Below are 24481 nucleotides of genomic sequence, written 5' to 3'. Positions count from 1 at the left end.
CTAATCAGGAGCATTAGGATCCTGAGTGTCCGCATCAGTGTCCGCACCTCGCAGATCATGATAACGTGGCATGGGTGGCGTCAGGCCCATGACATCCATGAAGGTCATTATCTGCCGCGCAAGCTGATCGTAATTCCGTTGCGAGGCCTCTAATGCGGAGAGTCGATTATTTAATTCTTGATTTTCTTGTTGTGGGGCTTCTATCGCAGAAGATGATCCGTTGGGACGACCCCTGGCTCTAGGGGCCATCACATGATCATATACGACTCTCGCCTGGGACCCTAGACCGTAGAGGGTGGAGCTTTTCTTCCTCCCACCGACCACATCATAGTATATCTCATTCACCTGGTCGGTTGAGAGATCCTGCCTCTCCCCTCCCATAACAGCAGGCGCAGACGCCTGTGCAACTCTAGTAGACATTTCAACATGTTTAAAAATAAATTAATATAAAATTTAAGATTAGAAAAAATAATTACAATACTGAAATGTGAAATAAATTAAAATATTATTATCTTACGTATAATGCCTGCGAGCGAAGATCGATAAATGTGTCATCCTTGAACTTGTGTGTCTTCGTAAAAATCTTCCAACAAGTTGGAGGGCGTTGTAACTCGTGTTCCTGAAAATATAAAAATACAATTAAATAAAAATCAAATCATTACTAATTAAATAATTCTAATACAAATATATTAATTGTAAACTTACCAAGTCCAAGATATGCTCAACAATGGAACGGAATCCAACTGTATGCTTTGTGGATCCGGTGCTAGGGCCAGCCAGCTCGGTGTTTTTGTTGGATCGAGCTGTCGCTGAATTTGCCTGCCATCTTTCTGCTTTCCAGATGGCTTGCCATGCAGCCCAAATGTTCTCTGGGATGAAAGATGATCTGGTGCCCTTTCTTCTGCATTTATAAAGCAGATCTTTGTATAATTTCACACAAGCAGTATTCCAGGTGTCTTTAAACTTCTACTCGTGCCCTGGCTCATAAGTATATTTTTTATGCAAGGGGAAAAAATCAATTAGTAAAAACAAAAAACTTCATTGGTGATTAAAATGACTTACCACAAACTCATCATAGTAAAAGCTTCACATGTCCTAGTCGACATGCCTCCAAGTAAGCCCTGAACGACATACTCGCTCGTGAAATTTATTAGAAATATACGCCGTAACTTTGTGACCATCGGGCGCAAAACTGCATTATAAAATATATAAATATTAGATATATGACATACAATTATTTATGAATTAAAAAAATACTAATAGCACAAATACTTACCATCCGTCAACAACTCTCAAACAGTCCTGCCACCTGGTGCTGCTGCCTGATCAGACATATTTGTATATGCAAAATAACATTATAACACAAATACTTTGAAATAAAATTACTTATAATTGAAACCTATAGTTATTTTCAAGCTCTATTTAACAATATTGAATTTATAAGCAAATGATGTAATGTTATCAAACTCTAACAGGCATATTATATATGTCACCAAACTCATCATGCTTTTTCAAAGAAGCTTCCTTGATTAACAATGGTAGGACGAGGCCACATATAACATCACTGCATGAGCAGAGAGCTTCAAGAGATTAAAGATATTGTAAGTTCTTATTTATATATAATCCCGTATAAATTTATTTATATAGGAAATTAATTAGTAATCAATATTGTTAAATCCTAAACCATCACAAGCAATTTTGAATCGGAAGTTCAATATTACTTTATACCCTAAACTATCCCAAGCTATTTTGAATCAAATTCAAAATTACTATAAATCCTAAACCATCATAAGCAAATTTACATCAGCATTTAAATTATTATAAACCCTAAACCATCACAAGAAATTTTTATCACATGCATAATCGGAAGTTCACAACTTAGGGTTGGCATCTAAATCGCATCAAAATCATGCTTATTATCTGTATAACCATACAATAATCGCATCTAAACCACGTTATCTGTATAAACCTACAATAATCACATCTAAATCATGCTTACTCTCTATAACCCTAAACCCTAAAATGGCCTCTTCAACCCTAAGCTGGCCGGACCTTTAATGCCGAAAAAGAGCACGCGGGAGGAGTTACATGTGGGAAGAAACCGTCGGAGAAGAGGAGAAGAGAAAGCTTGCCGCGAGGAGGATGTGAACGCGAGGGAAGAGAAGAGAAAGAGTGGCCGCCGGAGCCTTTCCGTGAGGGAGGAGAAGGCCGGAGCTTTGCCGCGAGGGAGGAGATGGCTGCGAGAGAGGAAGGGAGCTGTGAGTTCGCCGCAGGTCGCCGAAGATCGCCGCAGGTCGCCGAAGAGGAGAAAAACGCACACGAGAAAAGAAAGGGGCAGCGGGGAAACCTAAAAATCGCGACATTAGCGACGGACATTTATTTTCCGTCGCTAATTTAGCGACGACATTTTAAAATTCCGTCCCTAACTTAGCGACGGAATTTTAAATTCCGTCGCTAAATTAGCGACGGATTTTTAAAACGGTCTCTATTCCGTCGCTAATAAACGGGGTCGCCATATACAGTGCCGGTCAACCAGATTTAGCGACGGATATTTAATTTCCGTCGCTAACATTAGCGACGGAAATAATTTCCGTCGCTAATTCCGTCGCTAAATCGGGTATTTCTTGTAGTGTATATGCTTACAAGATGTATACGTAGTACATGAGTGATCAATTATTTGAATCATTCAATCGGGAAAATGTTGACTCAATTGATTGAAGTAGCTTTAGTGAAGTCCACTAAATGCAAGGGTTTGATGGATATAATATTTATGTTCGAACAACTTTTTGTTAGAGTTCAATCCAGTTGACTTGAGGTTGAGAAGTCGTGAGTTGTATCTTTGTTTCATTATTTTAATTATATGTATTTTTGGGCCTTTTTGTGCGGTTAAAGGATGGCTAAGGTGAGTAAAAGACCAGGTAAATTGAACAAATTGACCGAATCGATCGAATTTAAAAATTTAATTCAGTTATTTTAGAATTTTTCTTAAAATAACAATTAATTTAGTTCGATTTCGATTTTAAAATTTTTTTTCGATTAAATCAAATTAATCAAAATAAAAAAATAATATATAAATTTCTAAATGAGTGAACTTATAAATCTCTAACTAATTAGTAAATCTCTCATAATATTTAAAAAAATTGATTATTTCAGTTAATTCAGATTTCCACCGAATTAATCGATATTTTATCGGTTCGATTTGTTTGATTTTTATTTGAAAATTCGATCGGTTCGATTTATTCAAAAAATTCAATTCAGTTTAGTTTCGATTAATTCTATTTGATTCGATTTAATTTTAATTGAATACTCAACCCTAATGATGGCTAAAGATAATTATTGGAGCTCAGCCATAGAGATGATGAAAAGCTTTCATGTTGCATCCCAGCAGACTCAAAAAATGGAGCAGAAGACAAAAAAGCTTAGAAAAATCTAGAGTTGAGCAAAAGAGTATGCCGAAGGCCCAACAAAAACGACTAAAAAAGAAAAATAAAGAGGTGACAAAAAATTAAAGAAATTAAAAAACTCAAAGAGATGACGTTGGAAACAGCAATGAACGAAGATGCAGTCGGAAACATTGATGGATGAATATGTTGGCTCAAGTAGGGTTGAGCAAAAGTCTCGTTAAATTGATCGAATTTAAAAATTTAGTTCAGTTATTTTGAAACTTTAAGTTTTTTTTTTTAAAAATCGATTAATTTGGTTCTATTTCGATTAATTTAAAATTCTTTATTCGATTAAATCGAATAAATCAAATTAATTAAAATAAAAAATAATCGATAAATTCTTAAGTTAATGAACTTATAAATCCCTAACTAATTGATAAATCTGCCATAATACTAAAAAAATTTGATTATTTCGGTTAATTTGATTTTCGACTGAAATAATCGATATTTATCAGTTTGGTTTGTTCAGTTTTTATTTCAAAATTCGATCGGTTCGATTTGTTAAAAAAATTCAGCTCAGTTCGATTTTAATTAATTCGGTTCGATTTGATTTTAACTGAATATTCAACCCTAGGCTCAGGTAATACCAGCCCGAATCAAAATTCAATTATACCCAAGCCAAAGTCCAAGTTGAAAACATTGGTGAATGAAAACAACATTAACTATAGACTGTGGATATAGTAACTCTGAGGAATTATAAATCACATTAAAAATCAACTTGTCTTCTTGTATGTGCCTGCTACCATGGATGTAGCAATTCTGAGGAATTATAAACCACACTAAAAAGCAACGTATCTTCTTGTATGTACATGCTATTGTTCATTTATTTCTGCTACTAACGTGTGTTTGTGTCCTTTCTAAAATAAGCAAGCAAGAGAGTTTTTAAATTTGCAAGAATCATATTCACCCTTTCTCCAACACCCTATTAATTAATATCAATGTAAGGACCGGCTAGAAGGACTACTATCAACTAAGCAATTAGATTGGTGGAAAGAATACATTCGGAATCTAGAAGAATGGTTGGCTCGATCAAATATTCATCCATCAAAATTTAAAAGAGATTTTTCACTATGAAAGTGAAAATTTATTTTTCTTGTTAATTAAAATGCATGATTGTTTGATTTAATTACTTATGCTTGATTATTTTCTGTTTAATTTAGAATGGTTAGATAATGACATATATTTGATTAACACTTACCCAACGTAGTATAGTACTGTGGACGAGATGATAATATCCAATATAGTACCAGAGTGGGCAAAATAATAGTACATTAGAAAAGTTTGATCTTAAATAGTCAAGTAGGATAAGGAGCATCTTTCTTGATCTGCTTAATTAATTAAAACTGACTGAAACTATCTTGTCACACCATAGACTAGTTAACCGAGATTTTTCAATAGATTAGCTAAGTATTTAATATCATGAATCAATCTTATTTACAAAAGTGGTCGTTGCTCTGATACCTAAGAAGATCTCTATCCCTCACCGGGGTCTGAAAGTTAAAACTTGAAATTTGCACTTAATTTATTGATGGTTAAATTTGAATTTAACTAAAAATCAAATAATCCTTAAAATTAAACTAATTAATTAAAGATAAAATTAACAACTATCTCACACAACACATAGCATTAACATATTTGATAATTTAAAAGGGGTGAGATATTAAGTTAAAGTAAATCCTAATTAATTAATAATCATAACATACTTAATAACTTAATTAAAATTAATTAATATAACTTAACTTAATGTTAATTAACCTTAATTAATTCTAATTTAATTAATGAAATCATAAACAATTAAACCTTAACTACTAATCCTAGGTTAAATAACTTAATTAAAGGCTCTAATCAAACTTAATAAATCTAACTTAAACAAAATTAATACACCATATTCTAATTAATCCAAAATTAATAATCCCAACTTAAATTTAAAATTCAAATTAAAAAAAATTATGTTCAGATCTTGGAGCACAGATCATCCTCCTCCACCTTCCAAATAGACTAGCAGCTCCCAATATGTACAGATTGACACTTCTTTTGCAATGAACCTGTTCTTGCTATGTTTGATTATGTTTGACTTGATGTTTATCCATTCTTTGATTAGTCTTAACTTATGTTTACTCACATTGACTTAGTACTGACCTCGTTGTTTTTTACTTAACCAAATAGTACAATTAAGAGGAGTGCCAATCAAATTTATGTTAAAATACGTACTTGTTTGGATTGTAGGATTTTTTTTATTTTTCGTTAAACTGCTTAAATCAATATATTATGGCAGGCTTTAAAAATCTTTGCTTTCGTTACATTATACAACAATTGAATTCAAAAGAGGTAGAAATGTGCAATATTAATTCAAAATTTTCTTTCCTTTAAAAGTCACTTATCAGAATGTTGTCCCCTTTAAAAATTTTCTTCAGTATGGGTATTGCCTTCCCCTATTTTTTTATTTATGGCATTGAGGGAAAAGTTAAGTTAAGGGGGAGATGTTAAGTTAAGGGGGAGAGTTTTGAAAAAGAATTGGTTTTTCAAAAATTTCATTATTGTTGTGGTGAAATTAATTATTTTCAAAAATCTCTAAGACATTAATTTAAGGGAAAGAGTTTTAAAAAATTAACTTTATGTTTTTCTTAACTATTGAAATATTTTTCTTCAACTTTTGAATTAAGTTATCATAATTAAAAAAGTGAGAGATGGGTAGTGTATAGAGCACCAGATAAGAATATTTTTCTCTAAGAATTTGTAAATTAATATTCTTTTTAGTACCTAGCATGCAATATTAATTACTTCTAACCAAAGATCAGCCATTTAATCCATAGATTCTTAGAAAAATAGTATGATAAAATTATCTGGTGCTCCATACACCAGAAAGGGATTCTGACAACTGGAGTACATATAGAGCATAGTATTGAGTTAGATGGTCAAAAATCTGAGTCGATTAAGGTCATGGCAACTAAAAGGGTGTCATGTCAACAATAACAAATAAAAAGGGACTATCTCGTTCACCTGGTCGGGGGAGAGATCCTCCGCCTTACCCTCCCTGAACAGTAGTCGCAGACGCCTGTGCAACTCTAGCAGACATTTCATCCTGTTTAAAAATAAAATAGAATTAAAATTTAGTAATAGAATAAATAATTACAATACTGAAATAATAAATTAATTACTTACGTGTAATGTCTGCGAGCGAGGATCGATAAATGTGCCATCCTTGGACTTGTGTGTCTTTGTAAAAATCTCCCAACACTGGCCAAGGCGCTGTGACTCATGCTCCTGAAAATACATTCTAGAGAATATAAAAATTAAAAATCAAATAAACACTCACTAATTCTAATATAAATTTATGTATTGTAAACTTACCAAGTCCAAGGTATGCTCGACAATGGAACGGGATCCAAACTCTCTCTCTATTTGTATAATATATATATATATATATATATATATATATGCTAGCCTTTGTGGATCCGGTGCTAGGGCCAGCCAGCTCGGATGTTTGGAAACACCAACAAGCAACACAATCAGCACAAAAGGAAGAACAACACCAATCGACCGAGATATGATTTCCTCTTCCACGCGGCTGATCGGAGTAGGGGTGGCACGTGTTCTCTTCAACATAGTTGATCAGAGCAGGGACGCTGTGATGGCCGACGACAAGCGGCGGCGATTGGCGGCAGCGGCGTTATCCCCTTCGCGCGGACAGAAATAAGGGACGGCGCTGCGAGGTGAGGAGAAAGAAGACCTCACAAAGCAACCCCTAGGGTTTTCCCTTGTCCTCTTGCTACCGACAACGACATCTCTCCGGTCCGGCGAAGCCCTCGCGTGGACAAGAGGCATGGAACGGTGGCGAACGGCGCAGGGTCGAACAGCCTTGTTTCTCCTTTGTTTCGTCGCAGCCGAAGAAGAAAACTTCCCGACGGCGGCGCGAGGAAGAAGGGGTCGAGCGCCGTTCAGCTAGGGATTTGGATCTCCATCCTTCTCCAACCATGGCGGCCGAACAGCAAGCATCAAGAGGTGCGACGGAGAAGCTCTGTTTTTATCACGATCTGAAGGGGAAGCTACAGTCGTGGCGTTGGGCTAAGGAAGAAAACCGGGGGGAAAAAAACCAATAAAACCTAAACCGGATTTTTAGGGTTACTGTAGCGAACCAGGTTCAAACTTGGTTCGCTCGGTTCACTAATCAAACGAACTCCGATTTGACTCAACCTAGTTTTGTTCGATTCGTCTTCACAAGATGAATCTACTCATCTCTTCCGTTTTATCAAAACCTCTTCTATCGTGAACCAAACCAAGTTGGTTCAATTCAGTTCAAAATCGAAATATTTGGTTCACTAACCAAACAAACTCTGATTTGAACGAAATCAGTTTCGTTCGTTTCGTCCTCGTAAGACGGATTCCATCATATTGTCCTTGGTCTGGTCCAACCAAACTTTATTTCTCTCGTTCTGAGAATCTAATTCTCAAACTCATTTTAAGTCCTTTGGAGAACTTGTTGTGCGTGTGACCTAATAGGTTTCCGGTTATGTTGGTCGTTCGTAATTAACCATTAATTATGAAATGATCATGAGTGACACCTAGTAGTACATCATAATCTCCAATTGATCGAAAAATCAACGATTGATTCCATAACATCTTCTAAACCTTTCAGCAGCTACATTGAATCGTACCTCATTCCTTTCACCGTCTTATATCCGCTTGGTTCAGCACATGGTCTATGTGTCGGGCCCCACTAGGCTGACTACGTCACACCTAGCCCAAGCTGCTTTCTTATCTTGTGGATTCAAGTTACTTGTACATGTGTCCAAGAGTACCGTACTCTTAACATGTAATGCTTTGGCCAAAGACTTTTAGTAACAATCCTGACAAGCAGCCGCAAGGTATATGTCTTCTTTTTCAAGGAGCGGTGAATCCTCTATAAGCTATTCAAATACCTTCGGGCACTTCGACTTATACCGAATCATCTCGGGTCCACACCTCCTCGGAAATGCTTACTTAAGATGTCAAAATATAAGCCTTCATGACCAAGGTGACTTGAATACCACAAGTCAAAGGAAACTCGCACTTAATCTGCACTGAGATCTTTATTGACATATATATATCGAACCATATGAAGTCTCAAAGCAGGTCACTCCAATGAACTCGTTACCTTTAACCAGCATCCATGTTTAACTCTCAACATCTAATGTCGACAGTAGTGAGATCAACTGCTTAGCTAATCAAGGAGTTCAAAACGTGTTAGTCTCGACAGAATCGATGACGTCTACGCTTATCAATTTCTCGATTAGGGATAATTCCAATACGTTCATAATTACACGTGTAGAGATGCTCACTAGTTGTGATCCAATCACAAATTCTTTCATGCTATGAATCGTATTGCGGACATTCAGTATTTGAGTTTAAGATCCAATCAAACACATATGAAATGTGCACTCAAATAGTGAATTGCTATTTATCCAATAAATAGTATAACGTAAGGCAATTGCCTTAATTAGGACACTCCTCAAATTAACACCTTCCACACAAGTAATTCAAAGCCAGGATTACAAAGCAAGAACAGGTAACATTTAATTGGTAATATAGATAATTAACATTATCAATAATAATCTTCAATCAAATACACTCTTAGTTCATAATAAATAATTTATCAGTCCAACGTTCTTTGATAAATTATCCATTAAAAAAAATTCATTCATTAATTCTGGAATCATCAACGACGGAACTTTCGGTAATTTTCTTAATAGGTTCAAATTGATTTGTTAAACATTCGTAAAAATGGAGTGCCACGTGTTCTTTGATGGTCCTGGTCCACCAATTTCAATCCCTATTTTTGACGTAGCAGGAAACACACAATCGATATAAGAAGGGTTTGGGTGCCCTCCTTTATCCTACCTACCCTCCTCCGTCTGTCAACATGGCTAAGTTGGAGGAGTCCGATCCTCTCCTCAAGCACCTCGACGGCGCTAGCCAGGAGCCGGCCTCCCCTCCTGTGTCCCCGGTGGAGGCGCAACGCGCCCAACTCTCCGTGCCCCAAGTGACGGCGCCCTCCATCCCCACGAAGGGGCACGCCCAATGGGCCGCCGAGGCACTCCCTGTCCCTCACGGGAGCGTCATCGGCGAGCCCGTACCCCGCGCCCAGTGGAGCTCCGGGCTGTTTGACTGCCTCGGTCGGAACGATGAGTTCTGCAGCAGCGATCTTGAAGTTTGTATGTTTCCAGATCTCTTCCCCTCTTGATTGCAGCCTTCAATTGTGGCATTTCTGTCAATATATTGATAGATTATTGTCGTTCCGGGTCATATGTCGATTAACGTATTGCTGATTTATTAGATCGTACTAGTAGTTGGGAACTCCCTGCGAGTGACCCGTTATGATCTTATAGAGGAACTTATATTGCCTTACTGGGGGCTGACTTTTTTAGGGTTAGTCAGAATTTTGGAGACTTACAAATTTTTTATCAGTAGCATCCTTGATTTCTGTATATGAGATTTTAAATATTTATTGCTAAAATTTGCACGAACTCGTTGAATCAAGAAATGGAAAAAGGATAAATCATTGTATCTGAGTCATGCATTCCTTCTCCTCTTCCGTAATCTTTGGTGATTCTACATATTTCTGTGTATATATTACTTGCATATACATTTCAATATAATCCTTCAATTTTTAATATAACCTTTAGATATTTATTACTGAAATTTTCACTAATGGAACATCAAGAAATGGTAAAAGTAGAAATTGTTAATATCTGAGTCTTGTGCCCTTTTCCGTGAGTCACCACCTTAATACACCTGATCCAGGACACCTCCAAGGCAGAAGAAAAACCTCCTGTAGGAGGCCGGGCAGTGGGAGTGGCAGTAGGGAGGTTCACAACTAGTCTTCAAGGTGACCGCTTTCCTTGATTTTGTTACGCATGACCAGATGTATAGTACTACCTCTTTGGGGTGTTTGGGGGTTCATGCTGGGCTTGACTGTGGTGGGTGGGTGGTCTTGGGGCTTTCCCCGTGGGCTCGGCCTACCTTCATGTCCGGCTTCTTTCTTTGTTTTTTCTTTCTTCTCTTCTTTGATTTTTTAAAATTATTTTTAATACCACTGTTTATGTATTAATTGCATTTATATTCCTTTTACCAACTTTCCTATATTTCCATTTGGCCTTATGGTAATGACCAAACCCCTTTGTAGGATCAAATATATAAAGATCATTAAAAAAATAAAAAAAAGAAAAAAATACATGTAGATGTGAGGGGATTGTTTTCTGTGATATAATGCTAATTGTCTCATCTCATGTTAATTATGGTTTTAATCTTCAGGTCTTCTAGGAACCTTTGCTCCGTGTGTGTTGTATGGAACTAATATGGAGAGACTTGGAGAAGTTCCTGGGTCCTTTGCAGAGAATTGCTTCCCTTATACTAGTCTTTATTTGGCTGGGAATTGCCTCTTTGGTTGGAATTGCCTTGCACCATGGCTGTCTCATCGTAGCCGAGCCGCCATTCGTCACAGATTCAACCTTGAGGTTATTTATTTTTCTTTATGACAATATTTTTATTGAATATTCTTTTATTTCTGATAAATTGATATTTGTTTGACATGGTACTTCTTTGCTAATACTAAGATGTGTTTATTGCTCATATTCATCATAATTGTCAACCCATAGTTGTTCTAGATATTTAGGATCCTTTATTTGGATCTTATATGCCCATTGAGTTCTTTTTACAAGGCTATACATATTGCTTTTTGTCACAATAGTTTTTTATCCCTTACATGTAAAGTAGTTACATAGGTTGGGTGCTATACATTTTAGTACTTCTTTTCTTTTGTAAGGATGACCTCCCTAGAGTTTAGATAAGAGTCCATATTAAAAAAAGAAAGAAAAGACAATAGAATATCCTTGATTATTTTTAAATTATGGATAAATAGTTCTATGATTAACTAAAATTGAGTTTAGAAAACTAACACTATTCATTTTTAGGTATTAATAAAAATATTTTATCATAATACTCTTTAATATTCATCATATTATATGGTTTAGGATATATTTTTCCCCTAAGTTCCTTTTGTCTAGTAGTAAGAGTTCAATTTTTAGTATCATTATTGGGTTATGGTTATTCTTTGTGTTTGCTGAAGAGATTAATTCATATTTTTTTCCACACAATCTTCCATTTCATGTATACATCATGAATACTAAAACTGCCTCTCTTGTATCCTCTGTGAATACATAGGGAGAGTTTGAGGCATTCTCAAAATCTTGTGGGTGTTGTAATCTACTGAATGAGGACAGACAGAGGCTCGAGACATTCGAACAAGTTTGCGACTTTGTCACACATTTGTCATGTCATGTATGTTCCCTTTGCCAAGAAGGTCGTGAGTTGCGCCGAAGGTTGCCCCATCCAGGATTCAATCTGCAACCAGTAATAGTTATGATGCCGCCAATGGAACAAAACATGGTTCGCCAAGCATGACATTCATATCGTTGTACAATCTTGCTGATGGGGTTCAATTGCTTAGTGAATTGAAGATGCCACTATGAATTTAAAACCAAGACACTGATACTTTTACATGTTTGTGCATAATCTGTCTCCTTTCCTTATCATTTTCAGTGTGGTTGTCCTAAGACGGTGTGAACAAATTCAGTTTCCTGGTAGAACGATCTTAAAGCTCTTCACCTTTGTTTCACCATCTTGATATTCTCTAAGCACCTATTGTTGTTACTTTTATGCCCTTGATCCTTGTAATGTCTTCATTATTTGGTTTATTATAGCCTTGCATGATAAAGCCGATTTAAAAAGGGTGAAGTGATTTGTTACTAACTTTACATGGTCTGGTAAGGTACAGAAGATTGAATAAAATAATATGTACTTGAATTTATATATGTATTTGAATTGGTACTCTATTTAATCATGGCTAGAATATGAAATGTGTCCCTTTTTTAATATTTGATTACCTAAATGTTACTTAATGTAGAGTTAGTCAAGTAATTTATTGAAATTGAAGTGACACTAGAAGATTGGAGAATTCATTAGACTTTTTTGCTATCATTGAATTAGGTATTGGACTTCTTCATTGTGTTGTGTGACCAACTGCTTAGGGTGATTGGTTGATACTTTCTGATTCTATATTGGCTCATACTTCCAATCAAATCTGCAGGAGAGAATGCTACCATCTACAACTAATTGACTAAGAGATTAGATTCAGAGAAAGTGATGGCGCATGTAAACTATTAGGAGATTCAATATTTTTAGAGGTAACATGACTAGATGAAGTGACAATGGTAAACTGTGTATTTGAAGTGGCAAGGCCAAGGATGAAAAATTTTGAATGGATGAGGGAATTAAAAATATAATTAACGATGCCAACATCAAGGAACCAAACAATCGAGGATTTTACCTTAGAAGGTGGAGTTGCTAGAGGAATTAGCAATGTTGAGAACTTTTGTTTCTGGAACCTACTCAGTTGTATGGCTGCTAGATGGATTCTCTGGAAGGGTGTGATGATAGCCAGCAATATGGATTACAGTACAAGACACATACATATTAAAAATTTTCTTCTAGAGCCAATTGAAATTGTGCAAGACAAAATTCTCTTTTGAAATTGTACAGCTGATAGTGTTCTAAACATTGAATGTCTAGTTCCATCAAATTATTGGAGAGTGGAATTCAAAATAGACTATAGAATGGTTTTTGCTAATTCCTCTGAAGTTTGTATGTTAAAGTAAAATTAGTTTGTGTTTGGTTGTTAATTTGTCTCACATTCTTCAAGCTCAGGGAGTCTCAGGTGATCTGCATCCTAATGACATTTTCACAAGTCCTGAGAAAGATATTCACGAGGCAAGACCATTTAATTTAGATAGTTTCATACAATCTCACAATGACTAGTTGAGGGATAACACCAGTAATATCATAAAATGTCATAAGAGTAAGAAAAACAATTATCATGGAGAAGATTTGATTTCACTTCATCGGCAGTTCACACTAGGCTAGGATCAAATTTGAGCATGGTTTGGGTTTGTGTTGGTAGGAGCAGGCAGCAGAGTCAGAGAATGCAGTGAGTAATATTAACACTGCATCCTTCACACTGCAAAATGAGGGGGGAAATCAATCCATGATAGAAAGTGCAAGTAATATTAACAAAGCCACTGGAAATTAAGAAGAAAAACAAGTTTGTACACCAATATTGTTGAAAAAGACAGGGTGGGTCAGCAGGCATTCAGGAAAAGGATCAAGGATGACCACCGAATCAGTTAAGAAACTGATTTAAAACCCAATGCAGTTTTAGATGGTTTAGTGCAGTTCAAAACTCAGTAATCCCTAGGAGTGAACGCCAGTGCATTCTATTATGTTGTTTCATTAATGAATTTAATTTTTTTCATTGTTATATTGATTTTCTAGACTGAAAATTAGGGAATTGATTATTATGAAAAACAGTCCTATAATGGTTAGAAGTGAGAACATGAGTTAGAAAATTCTAAGAAAGATTCACCTTCATCTAAAATTGTACTCACTGAGGGTGGGTCTGTTTACCCTCCGGAAAGAAACCACTTGTGTTGAAAGCACAACATCCAAGGGCACATCCAACCTCGTTTCTAGAACCTCTTTTGGCCCCAAATGCTTCCACCGGAAATTGTGCAAAAGGGGAGGATTTTCTATGCAAAAGGGAAAATATATATCACTCTCCTTGTTCCTTTAATTTCCCACCTTTGGTGATCTCATTGCCAGCCTCGCATATCCAGCATTCCATATTTGGGCTAGGATGAGCGAGCGAGTGGTAAACCGCGCGCAGTGCTTAGTACAATTGGCTGCAAGCAGCAACGCAAAGGGAACTGCTGTGAATGACAGAGTGTGATCTGTGGTGTAACAACCTTACAACAATCTACGAGTGAAGGGCTACGAGCGAAGGAGATCTGTGAACAGTTGGATGAGAGAGCAAACCTACAAGCGGCAGTGCGACAGCCCTTTCCTTCTTTACATTGGCCATACCAGATAAATAGTTTTTTTTTTTTTTTTCCATCCTCTTCTTCCTTCCTCTCCCTCCCATTTCCCTTCTCTCCTTTCCATTCTGCTTTCTTCCTCTGAGGTGAACAGGACCTAAAGCTGGTTTTACTTGGATGTAGAGTGAACCAAGTACATGAGTGATCAAACTCCACGTGCAATTTTGTGAGTATTTTTCTCTTAACTTCCACTCAAGTAAAATCAGCCTAAATGTTCATGGCATTTCTGCAGTCTTTAATTTCTCAATGCATTGTCTTGATTCAAAACTAGAAACCTTAAACGAATGTTTAGGCCTGAGTAACTAATGACATACTCCTCTTTATGGTCTAAATTGGATAAAGACCTTGAAAATGGAGATCACAAATCCACATGAAAAAAGAAATAATAACATTACGATATTTCTTGTTTTCCATATCATGTGCAACTCATTTGAATGATTTTCTCAGGAAAATTATTTTCATAGCAATAAAAATTAAAGCAGCAGCGCTACCTGAATCATTGATTCAGAATTTAATGACTTCCCACAGGAGCAGCGGACCTTTGTATTGGCTCATGTGAATCAAGTTCTTCCTTAGATAAATGCTTAAATTTCAGATGGAAATTTAACACCAAGTTTGAAACTAAACTAGATAAACAAGCAAAAAAGCTTCAACTATATAATAATTATTGATGAAAATAAAAATGACTTTCAAAATAAAGAGGTCCTATAAAATAAACTGCTTTAGGATCTAAATTGCAATTATTTTTTTCTATTTGATCTAAATATCATTTTATTTTATTGCAATTTCTATAATTTTCAGCGAATTTAATCTATTTTTTCAGTCATAACCAAGTTACCCAAAAGCCTATAAAAGAACCCCCATCCTATTTTTAATTTATTCATCCCAGATATAGTTTTTATTCTAATATCTCTCTTCTTTCACAATATTGTTGACAAAGGCATGCAAAGCATCACTGACCAAGGCACATAGATCTACCTGTGCTTGGCAAGTGGTATCATAGCTCAATTTTGGGGCACCATCATGTTCCTTTGTTGCTATCTACAATGCTTTCTCTTATTTTGGCATGTATTCATACCCCTTCTTCATCTACACCACAAAAAAAGTTATCATTGTTGTTGGCCCAACACTCACACAACACATGACGTTCAATTACTAGGACACATGAAAGTTGCTTGGATAGACCAAGCAACTTCTCTCTCTTATAAAGAGATGTCTACTATCCAAGAATATTGTTATCAAATATGGTGTAAACGACATTCAAACATTATATTGCCTATATCAATCTTAGACAACCCAATATCAAATATGTGTAATGGCATTCAAATATTGCCTATATCAATCTTAGACGACCCTAATTGTATGATCACTCTATCACACATGGCAAAAGGGAGTACGTATGCTTTAAGACACAATTGAAGAACTATTGATCTTAATCCTGCCAAACCAAAATCACAAAAAATAACACAAGAAGCTCTTAACCTCATGATGCATACCAAAATTTAGAAGTAACAAATGAGCCAAAGTGATGTCAGCCTCATTGAAGCTTCACTCTCGTTGAATCACTCAATTGGAGTAAAAAATTTCAAATTGGAAAAATTGCTCTAGGGCTTTAAGTGACCAAGTTGACTCTAGTCTTGCACCTACCTTAATGGCTAATATAAGGCAAGATACAATCAATTGTGCATGACATATCAAAGTAGGGGATTGAAGTCTATTTTCATTTTGTTAAAAACCAAAATTGATTTTTTGCAGGCAATTAAACGTTAAAATATTCAAAAAAAATTGAATCATTAGAAAGTGTAAATTAATTTTGAAATTATTAAAATTTGACAAAATTATGTTTTGAAATTATTTAGAATATTCTAAATTACTTCAAAATCCCAAATTTTGCCTAAATAGATTCTAATTATTTTTAATTTCTAAAATTATTATGAAGTTTAAAATCAAGTTTCAAAATTATTTGAAAATTTTAATTCATTTTGGTAACTATCTACAAATTTAGGAATTTTTTTAAATTTAAGAATTAATTGTTTAAATTTTGAAAATTTTAAAGGTTAATTTGTCAAAATATCTAAATTTTTAATTTTTTTAAATTTTGTGTTAAAATTTGAAATCATCTCAAGATAATCTTCCAATGTCAAATTGAACAAGGTGAGCTTCCAACATTAAATTGAACATGAAGCAAGATCACATGAGGCAAGCTTTACTGTCTTTGTGTCTAATAACACTCATTTTCATAGTTTATTTTGGTTCTAAAACTTGATATTTTGACCCTCTCGTTGTGTAACTATTGAATATTAACACATATTGCGAGTAGGAACGTATTTTGGACGCTATTGCTTATTCCTACAAATTTTGGGTTGAATCTAACATTTTTTGATGTATTTTTGTAGGATACTTAAGGAGCCATGAAGTTGAACCAAGTTGGAGGTCATTTGGAAGTGTTTAGAGGTCATTTGGAGTGTTTCAGAGGCTCCCAGGGTCGTGTTTCACCTCTCCAGGCCGTGTCTCACAAGGCATGGCCGTGCCCCACCTTGCCCAGGCCGTGTCTCATGAGGCACGGCCGTGCCTCATCTTCCCAGGGGTCAAGACATGGTCATGCCTCAACTGGACTGTTCTATAGACCAAAACTAAAATGACTATAACTTTTAGCTCAGATGGAACCATGGGACGTACCATATATCAAAATGACGAGAACTTCAAGATCTACAACTTTGTTTCATGGCATATCAAAGAATTCCTTCTCTAAACAGTGCTAAAAGGCACGTTAATGCCTCAACTAGACTGCTCTGCAGACCAAAAGTTAAACGGCTATAACTTTTCTCTCAAATGGAACTCTCTAAAAGACACGGTCGTGCCTCATTCCAGCAGCAAGCCAGGCAGGGGCGTGCCTAAGAAACATGGTCGTGTCTCTTCTCCAGTTTCAAGCCAGGCAGGGGCGTGCCTCAGAGACACGGCCATGCCTCTCCTCCAGTTTCATTCCAGGCAGGGGCGTGCCTAAGAGACACGGCCGTGCCTATTTCCAGAAGCGTGTCTTGCCCAGGCCGTGCCTAAGAGACACGGCCGTGCCTATTTCCAGAAGCGTGTCTTGCCCAGGTCGTGTGCCGGCCGTAAGAGACACGGCCGTGCCTCTTTAACAGGGGGGTGCCTACCCCAGGCCATGCCTAAGAGGCACGGCCGTGTCGCGGAGCAGGTTTTGGGGTATAAAAGCTGATTTTTTATGGAGAAAAGCTATTCTCTCCTCGGGATTCGCCCTAGCCGCCACCTACCTCCATTTCTTCATCACCATCTCCATTCATTGCCCCGGAGAAGAAGGCTAGGAGATTTCCTTTCTTCAATCCGACCACCTTCCATCCATCAAGGAGCAAGAGGACCTTCTTCTCCTTCACGTCATCTCATCCATCCACATCCTCTCCGGATTGCTTCGAAGTTGGAGATTCCTTCCTTCGGCGCATCATTCGTGGAGTCCGCTTCGCTTCGCATCCACCTTCGGTGAGAACCTTAGGGAGAATCATTAGCTTTACTTTTCTTCCATTTCTGAACTTAGATTAAACTTTTGGCATACCAAGTGTTTGTTTAAATTCCCCTTACAGTTTTGAATGTTGTTTGTCCTTAGATTTCTCTTGCTTGTTTCTTTGTTCATGCACTTATTTACTTGTTGCACTCTTTACTTTATTAATGCAATTTGTTCTTGATACTTAGTGTTCTTTTCATTGTTTAGAATTAGAACTTAAGACAACAACCCCCCCCATCCAATCCAAAAAGAGAAAAATCCAAATCCCCAATTGTAATAACCACTAGAATTACCACACACCGTCTACAATCGTTGGGAGACGACTCGAGTTGCCCTATACTACTTTAGTTAGGGGATTCGGTATTAATTAAATTGACGTGCTCATTTAGACGACAATCTGAGCCACGCATCAATTTTTGGCGCCGTTGCCGGGGATTGGTAGCGGTGTTTAGGTAGTTCTAGATTGTTTTTGCTTTGAACTTTGCTTGCTAGGGAAAACAATACTCATTTGGTCCTTTGGCCGTGAAATAAGGCCTATCATTTTTGGTTGAATTCCTTTATTTAGACCACCTTTTCATTTTTGCAAAAATTTACTTTTCATTTCTCAATTCCATTGTCATTTACTTTCATTGTTGTGGTGGTCATAAAAATTTTAAAAAAAAATTTGGTGCTTCAATTCCATGTTATACTTGAGTTTGTTGTGCACTATTTCTACACCTAGTTGTCTTATGTGTGTATTTGCTTTCAGGTGAGACTATAGTGCATGACATGAACATTTGAGGAGCCATTACTTGAAGACAATCCAGAGATTATCAGAACATTTCATACATTACAGAGAGCCCAGAGGAATTCAGTGAACAATAACATGGCCTTCTACAACAACTTCAACAACAACAACAGTACTTTCGGAGTTCCAGACTTTTCTTACCAATCTTCTTACATCAATTATCCTGAACCTGAAGTGGATTTCGAGCTTCGATTAGAGAGTCGCTTAGATGGGATTGAAACACTCATAAGACAGATGGCTCATGGTCAGAATCAACAATCAACTTCACATGCAGTTCAACCAATGCGATTTTGTGAAATATGTGCTAGTGCAACGCATTCTACTGATATCTGCCCTTCACGACAACCATATGAAGGATTTCCTTTCCCAGATCAAGTGGCAACACCAAATATGTATCAGAGCAGCCCTCAATATCAGAACAACCATATGTCATCTACCTACAATTCTGAATGGAGGGATTACTCAGATTACTCAGGTCTGAGATATGGAAATAATTTTGAGCAGCAACCTAACATTGCACAACAACAGTCATTTCAGTATGAACCTCTACAGGTCCAACATTCCTATCCTCTTCCTGGACCAAGTCAATCGGACATTGCCATGCAAGAGCTGAAGGAACTTCTCTTACAGCAACAAGCACAATTTCAGCAACAGCAAAATCAACAGAGGGAGGATGCTGCCTTGCAAGACTTTGAAAGACAAATGCATCACATGGGTACTATTATCAGTCAGCTTCAGTCTCAGAACAATCAACTTCAGTCTCAGGAGCCTCCATCTCCACCATCTCAGTCATTTCTGAATCCCATAGGGGATGAGAGTGCTATTATTTTCCGACATGTGTCTGATCAGGACATGGAGCTTGATGCTGATTTATCTTCAGATGGAGATGACCAAGTGAGTGTAGGGGATGACATTGAACCCCAAGGATCACCACTATTGATTGATTTATCAGAGGATTTAGAGGACCGATATGTGAGTGTAGGGGATTGCACTGAGCCCCAGGGATCACCAATATCTACAGAGCAGACTCAGCCTGATTTAAAGCCTCTGCCAGACCATTTGAAGTATGCTTATTTGGGAGAAGATCAGCAGCTACCTGCCATCATTGCACATAATTTAGAGCCAGAGCCAGAGCCAGTGCCAATGTCATTCTCCCAGAGAGCAGGACTTCCTGAGCTTGATGAGTTAGAATGTGATGCAGATACCTCCTTGATTGAGATGGATACCATTATACCATTTTATAACTCTTTTGGATGGTGAGATAGTGATTGAAGTGAAATGATCCAATCCTTTACTTTTGCTCTTTATTTGCACTTGGCAACTTCACTAAAGTATCTTTAACTTATCATGATCCATAATTTTTGCTACCCACTTGATCATGATTGAGCCATTAAGGGCCCTTGTGGTTGTAGTTTTCAATGATCAGTAAATCTCATAGTGCCTGTATGTGCTCTCCAGTTGGCAAGCCAAACACAGAATCGTTATTTTGAACCAGATACTCGTGATTGGCGTGGCCGATCAGCACAATCTTCTGCATCTGCAGAAATCTGGGATAATAAAGAGTCAAATATCTCAAGTTCTGGTTATCAAGACATAAGACAGTCAAATAAGCAGCTCACAGATTGGTTCAAGCATTCAAGGCACTCAGGTATCAGTATGAGTGAACTCGAGAACTTTCCTCATACACTAGAATAATATATTCTACCTACATTTGTTTATTGTCAAATTTATTTAAACTTGACCCCTTTGTGATTTTGGTCCTTCATTCATCATGTTTCTTATGATTTGTGGTTTTTGTTCAATATGCATATTCATTTTTTTTAAAATCTTTTGCTTAATGTTTCTTTGCAAAGGTCATTCTAATTTTGTTGTCAAGGTTTTTTGAAAGCATGTATTCCTAATGTGCAAAAGGACAGCTTTATTCTTGTTGATTGTTTAATTCAATTCCTATTTGAAAGCATGCATTTAGGTTGCTTGGTGGTAGAGCTGTAGAACTGTCCAAATTTGTTTTTGAAAGCTTAATTTTAGGGTTCCTTTGCGAATGGATTCTTAGAACTGTACTAGTGGAAAAACCTTGCTTTGTTCCTAAACATTCAGGTTGTCCAAGACTCCTAGATTATTCTTCTCTTTCATTATGTGTGTTTTATATTTTCTCCTCCTATTCTGTGTTCAGCTCCATAATCTGTCTCTTAGCTTTGGAAGCTTATCCCTATATTAGTTAAAGCCATTATTTAGCATATAGAGACATATCATTCTAAGTAATGGTTATCTTTTCGTCATTTTTGCTTTTGAAATGGCTGTCTTTATTATCCTATTCCTGTATTGCTAATGCCTTCTTGTTATATCTTAGTGAGAACTTTTGAATGTATGACCCTAGAATATGTCTCTTGTTCAGGGAGCTGTTATTTGAAAGCATATGTATGCATGGTTGCTAGTTATCTAGTCCTGCCAGCTTTAGGTTTTTATTTGGTATCTTTTATCTTTTACTTCAATCATTCACCAATGTGTCACTTAGCTTCGTTATAAATGACAAGAAGTTCTAACTTTTTTTGTTAGAAGTTTACATTGATAGCTATCTTAACAATAACATGCCTGAGGATCTACTTTCTTCCATCTCATACAACAATGTAAGAGTTCATTTGATTTTTATGTCAATTACTAATTTTGATAGTACGTTGGTAATCATTTGGATGTCACTTAGCTGGTGCTTCAGTAAATTGTGTCCTTCATAACATTTTTATGAACTAACTAAGCTTTTGTAGGTTGAGGGATAAGCAAGTTTTAGATCTTCCGGGCTGAACATTTAGAGAGAGTTTAGAACCTCATTTAGAACAAAAAAATATTGTATTTATGCATATTGCTTAGTCTTTTGAATGATACTTGATAAAGTAAGCTACTCTTTTCCTTTCTTAATCATTAACCTGTATCAGATTGTTATATTCAGTGTTTTGAATCTCTATTGATATAATATCATCATAATCTCTAATGGTGTCTACTTGTATGAAATGCTTATTCTTGCATTTGCTATATAATACTTTCTGTTGAACATGAAAAAAAAACATACATTGATTCATGCATCTCAAAGCTCCAAGTTGTTTTGTACCCTCTTTAGTCATCTTGTAGGTAATGCTTGTTTTAATTTATGGAAAATTGTTATATTTGTTACTGGAGTTTGTGTTATTCTACGTCCTTGCATCCTGGATCTCCTTGCCTGCCTGGGTTTTCTATTAATACTCTTAACTATGACATTTCAGGGTGGGCCTACTGCTGCCCTAATAAAGGCTGAAGTGCCCTGGTCTGCTCGAAGAGGAAGTATCTCTGATAAAGAACGAGTAATGAAAACAGTTAAAGGGTAATTAATCTAATTTTTTAACTTAGTTTTGCAGATGGTTGTTGACTTTGGCTATTATTTATTTTGCTTTTGAGGTGTTTTAATATGCCCACAATGAGAGTGTGTTCCATTTATATTACTTTGGGAATCATGTTTATAGTCTCACTAGATATTCTTGTGCTATTCCTTGAAATCCATCTGCTAACTGGATTTTCTGGTAAAATTCCAATCATGTCATTTTTGGTTGATTGCAGTATATTGAACAAGCTGACACCAGAGAAATTTGATCTGCTGAAGGGGCAGTTAATTGATGCTGGAATCACGACTGCTGATATTCTAAAGGTTTTGAAGTTCACTTATTTAAAATTGTGATACAGTGGTTTTGGTTTTGGTTTTTTGAGAAGTTCATTTTTTATTTCTCAAGAGCAATTGGGATTAAACAACTTGTGTGCAGGATGTCATATCTCTCATATTCGAGAAAGCTGTTTTTGAGCCAACATTTTGCCACATGTATGCTCTGCTGTGTTCTAATCTCAATGAAAGCCTTCCTCCATTTCCTCCTGAAGAAGAGGGAGGGAAAGAGATCACTTTCAAGCGAATACTCTTGAATTACTGTCAGGAGGCATTTGAAGGTGCTGATAACCTGAGAGCTGAAGTGCAAAAGCTGACTGGCCCTGACCAAGAAATGGAGCGCAGGGACAAAGAGAGAATGGTGAAGCTCCGTACTCTTGGTAACATTCGCCTCATTGGTGAGCTTCTGAAGCAGAAGATGGTGCCAGAGAAAATAGTTCATCATATTGCTCAGGTAGTGCTTGCTTATTTTGCAACCTATATGAATTTATATACACTGCCCATTTATGATTAGTTGTTTTGAGCAGGAGCTGTTGGGACATGATGGAAAAACATGTCCTGCTGAGGAAAACGTTGAGGCAATCTGCCAGTTATTCAACACAATAGGGAAACAATTGGATGAGAGTCCCAAGTCCCGTCGTTTTAATGATGCCTATTTCAACCATTTAAAGGAGTTAACTAGAAATCCCCAACTTGCCGCACGCCTAAGGTTTATGGTTCGTGATGTGCTTGACCTACGATCAAACAACTGGGTTCCTCGACGTGAAGAGGTAATAGCTACTTAGATTCTGTTCATTGGTTTTATTCTTTTGGAATATAAAATAAGATGGTTTAACTTTATATATTTTCTCAAAAGATTTAGTCTTTTTTGTTTTGTAGGTCAAGGCGAAGACTATTAGTGAAATTCATATTGAGGCAGAAAAGAATCTTGGTCTTCGCCCTGGTGCAACTGCTAGTATGAGAAACAATCGTGATGCTGGTTCTTTAGGGTCTTTGGGTCCTGGATTTCCTATAAGCAGACCTGGAACTGGTGGTATGATGCCTGGGATGCCTGGAACTAGAAAAATGCCTGGGATGCCTGGGTTAGATGGGGACATGTGGGAAGTTCCACGGAGCAAATCCATGTCAAGAGGCGATGCTAATCGAGTCAATAATACTTCAGTGGCTAAGTCTGCATCTGTCAATTCTAGGCTTTTACCTCAAGGTAGTGGTAGCTCAATTGTTGGCAAGACCAGTGCATTGTTTCAGGGCAGTGGACCACCAGTTCGTTCTTCAACTTTTACACCAGCAGGTGCAGTAGATTCTGTGCCTGAAAAGTTGATGTCTGTCAGCCAAGTGCCACCACCTGTGATCCCCGATAAGTTAGTGGCTGCACCTAAATTCAATCCAGATGAGCTACACAAGAAGACGGTTGCTCTGCTGGATGAGTATTTCCATGTCCGTATTCTGGACGAAGCACTCCAATGCATAGAGGAGTTAAACAGCCAAGAATACCACCCCCAGGTGGTCAAGGAGGCTATTAGTCTGGCTCTGGACAAAGGCCTCTCTTCTCTAGAACCTCTTGTGAAGTTTTTGGAATATTTATTGGATAAACAGGTCTTTACTCCAAGCGATATTGGGAAAGGTTGTTTACATTATGGGGTGCTGCTGGATGACATTGCTATTGACTTGCCTTTTGCGCCTTCATATTTCGGCGAGGTTGTTGGTAAACTCATTCTGATCCGTCGTGTTGATTTTAAGGTGCTGGAGAAAGTTATCAGAAAGGTACAAGATTCTGATATCCGATCGGGAATTTTGGCCGCTGTGATGAAGACAATTAAATCAAGTCCTAATGGTAAGGCTGTATTGGCTGCGGAAGCAGAAGCAATAAGAGCTTGTGAGCAGCTGTTGGAATTTTAGTGTTCTGGTAAAATTATTTATTCTATGTTTTGTACCCCTAATAGAGCAGTTGTTCGTACCTTTCCTTCGTTACATCCTTTTCGCATGTCCTATGGATTTTGTATTCGATGAGTTACGCATAGTACAATCATTTTGAAGTGATTTTGTATGCAGCAATTGGTTAATGCATACCGTTGAAAGATTGTATGA

At 36.9% G+C, this 24481-nt stretch overlaps 3 protein-coding genes across 3 annotated transcripts; 2 read left to right on the top strand and 1 right to left on the bottom strand.

The window, feature by feature from the left end:
- On the bottom strand, positions 1-2363 carry LOC141843928 (uncharacterized). Its single transcript, XM_074731947.1, has 5 exons — positions 2089-2363; positions 1494-1564; positions 706-920; positions 522-619; positions 1-430 (listed from the first exon to the last, which is right to left on the bottom strand). The coding sequence occupies exons 1-5, from the start codon at positions 2361-2363 to the stop codon at positions 1-3; spliced, it is 1089 nt and encodes a 362-aa protein (XP_074588048.1).
- Positions 2364-9329: 6966 nt separating this feature from the next.
- Positions 9330-12137, top strand: LOC141844332 (cell number regulator 8). The gene is made up of 3 exons (XM_074732368.1): positions 9330-9634; positions 10734-10936; positions 11643-12137. Exons 1-3 carry the CDS (start codon positions 9343-9345, stop codon positions 11880-11882), a joined length of 735 nt encoding a protein of 244 aa, XP_074588469.1. The 5' UTR covers positions 9330-9342; the 3' UTR covers positions 11883-12137.
- Positions 12138-20202: 8065 nt separating this feature from the next.
- LOC141844136 (eukaryotic translation initiation factor-like) lies at positions 20203-24481 on the top strand. Its single transcript, XM_074732149.1, has 6 exons — positions 20203-20359; positions 21966-22063; positions 22297-22384; positions 22497-22847; positions 22921-23163; positions 23273-24481. The coding sequence occupies exons 2-6, from the start codon at positions 22047-22049 to the stop codon at positions 24290-24292; spliced, it is 1719 nt and encodes a 572-aa protein (XP_074588250.1). The 5' UTR covers positions 20203-20359; positions 21966-22046; the 3' UTR covers positions 24293-24481.

The sequence above is a fragment of the Curcuma longa genome, chromosome 13, assembly GCF_044706935.1.
Source record: "Curcuma longa cultivar G26 ecotype Majalengka, Jawa Barat chromosome 13, ITB_CL_G26_1.1, whole genome shotgun sequence".
NCBI lineage: Eukaryota > Viridiplantae > Streptophyta > Magnoliopsida > Zingiberales > Zingiberaceae > Curcuma > Curcuma longa.
Note: the sequence above shows the minus strand (reverse complement) of the source record. Positions and strands in the feature narration are given on the sequence as shown.

What these genes read in the sequence shown, in the direction of transcription:
- LOC141844136 (XM_074732149.1), top strand. An exon ending in CGACTGCTGATATTCTAAAG is followed by an intron (nt 22,385 to 22,496) that starts GTTTTGAAGTTC and finishes ACTTGTGTGCAG; the next exon opens with GATGTCATATCTCTCATATT. An exon ending in GGGTTCCTCGACGTGAAGAG is followed by an intron (nt 23,164 to 23,272) that starts GTAATAGCTACT and finishes TTTGTTTTGTAG; the next exon opens with GTCAAGGCGAAGACTATTAG.
- LOC141843928 (XM_074731947.1), bottom strand. Translation starts at nt 2,363, where the DNA reads ATGTCGCGATTTTTAGGTTTCCCCGCTGCCCCTTTCTTTTCTCGTGTG. An exon ending in CCGACGGTTTCTTCCCACAT is followed by an intron (nt 1,565 to 2,088) that starts GTAACTCCTCCC and finishes CTGCTCATGCAG; the next exon opens with TGATGTTATATGTGGCCTCG. An exon ending in GATCTTCGCTCGCAGGCATT is followed by an intron (nt 431 to 521) that starts ATACGTAAGATA and finishes ATTTATTTTTAA; the next exon opens with ACATGTTGAAATGTCTACTA.
- LOC141844332 (XM_074732368.1), top strand. Translation starts at nt 9,343, where the DNA reads ATGGCTAAGTTGGAGGAGTCCGATCCTCTCCTCAAGCACCTCGACGGC. An exon ending in CAGCAGCGATCTTGAAGTTT is followed by an intron (nt 9,635 to 10,733) that starts GTATGTTTCCAG and finishes TTTAATCTTCAG; the next exon opens with GTCTTCTAGGAACCTTTGCT. An exon ending in GTCACAGATTCAACCTTGAG is followed by an intron (nt 10,937 to 11,642) that starts GTTATTTATTTT and finishes GTGAATACATAG; the next exon opens with GGAGAGTTTGAGGCATTCTC.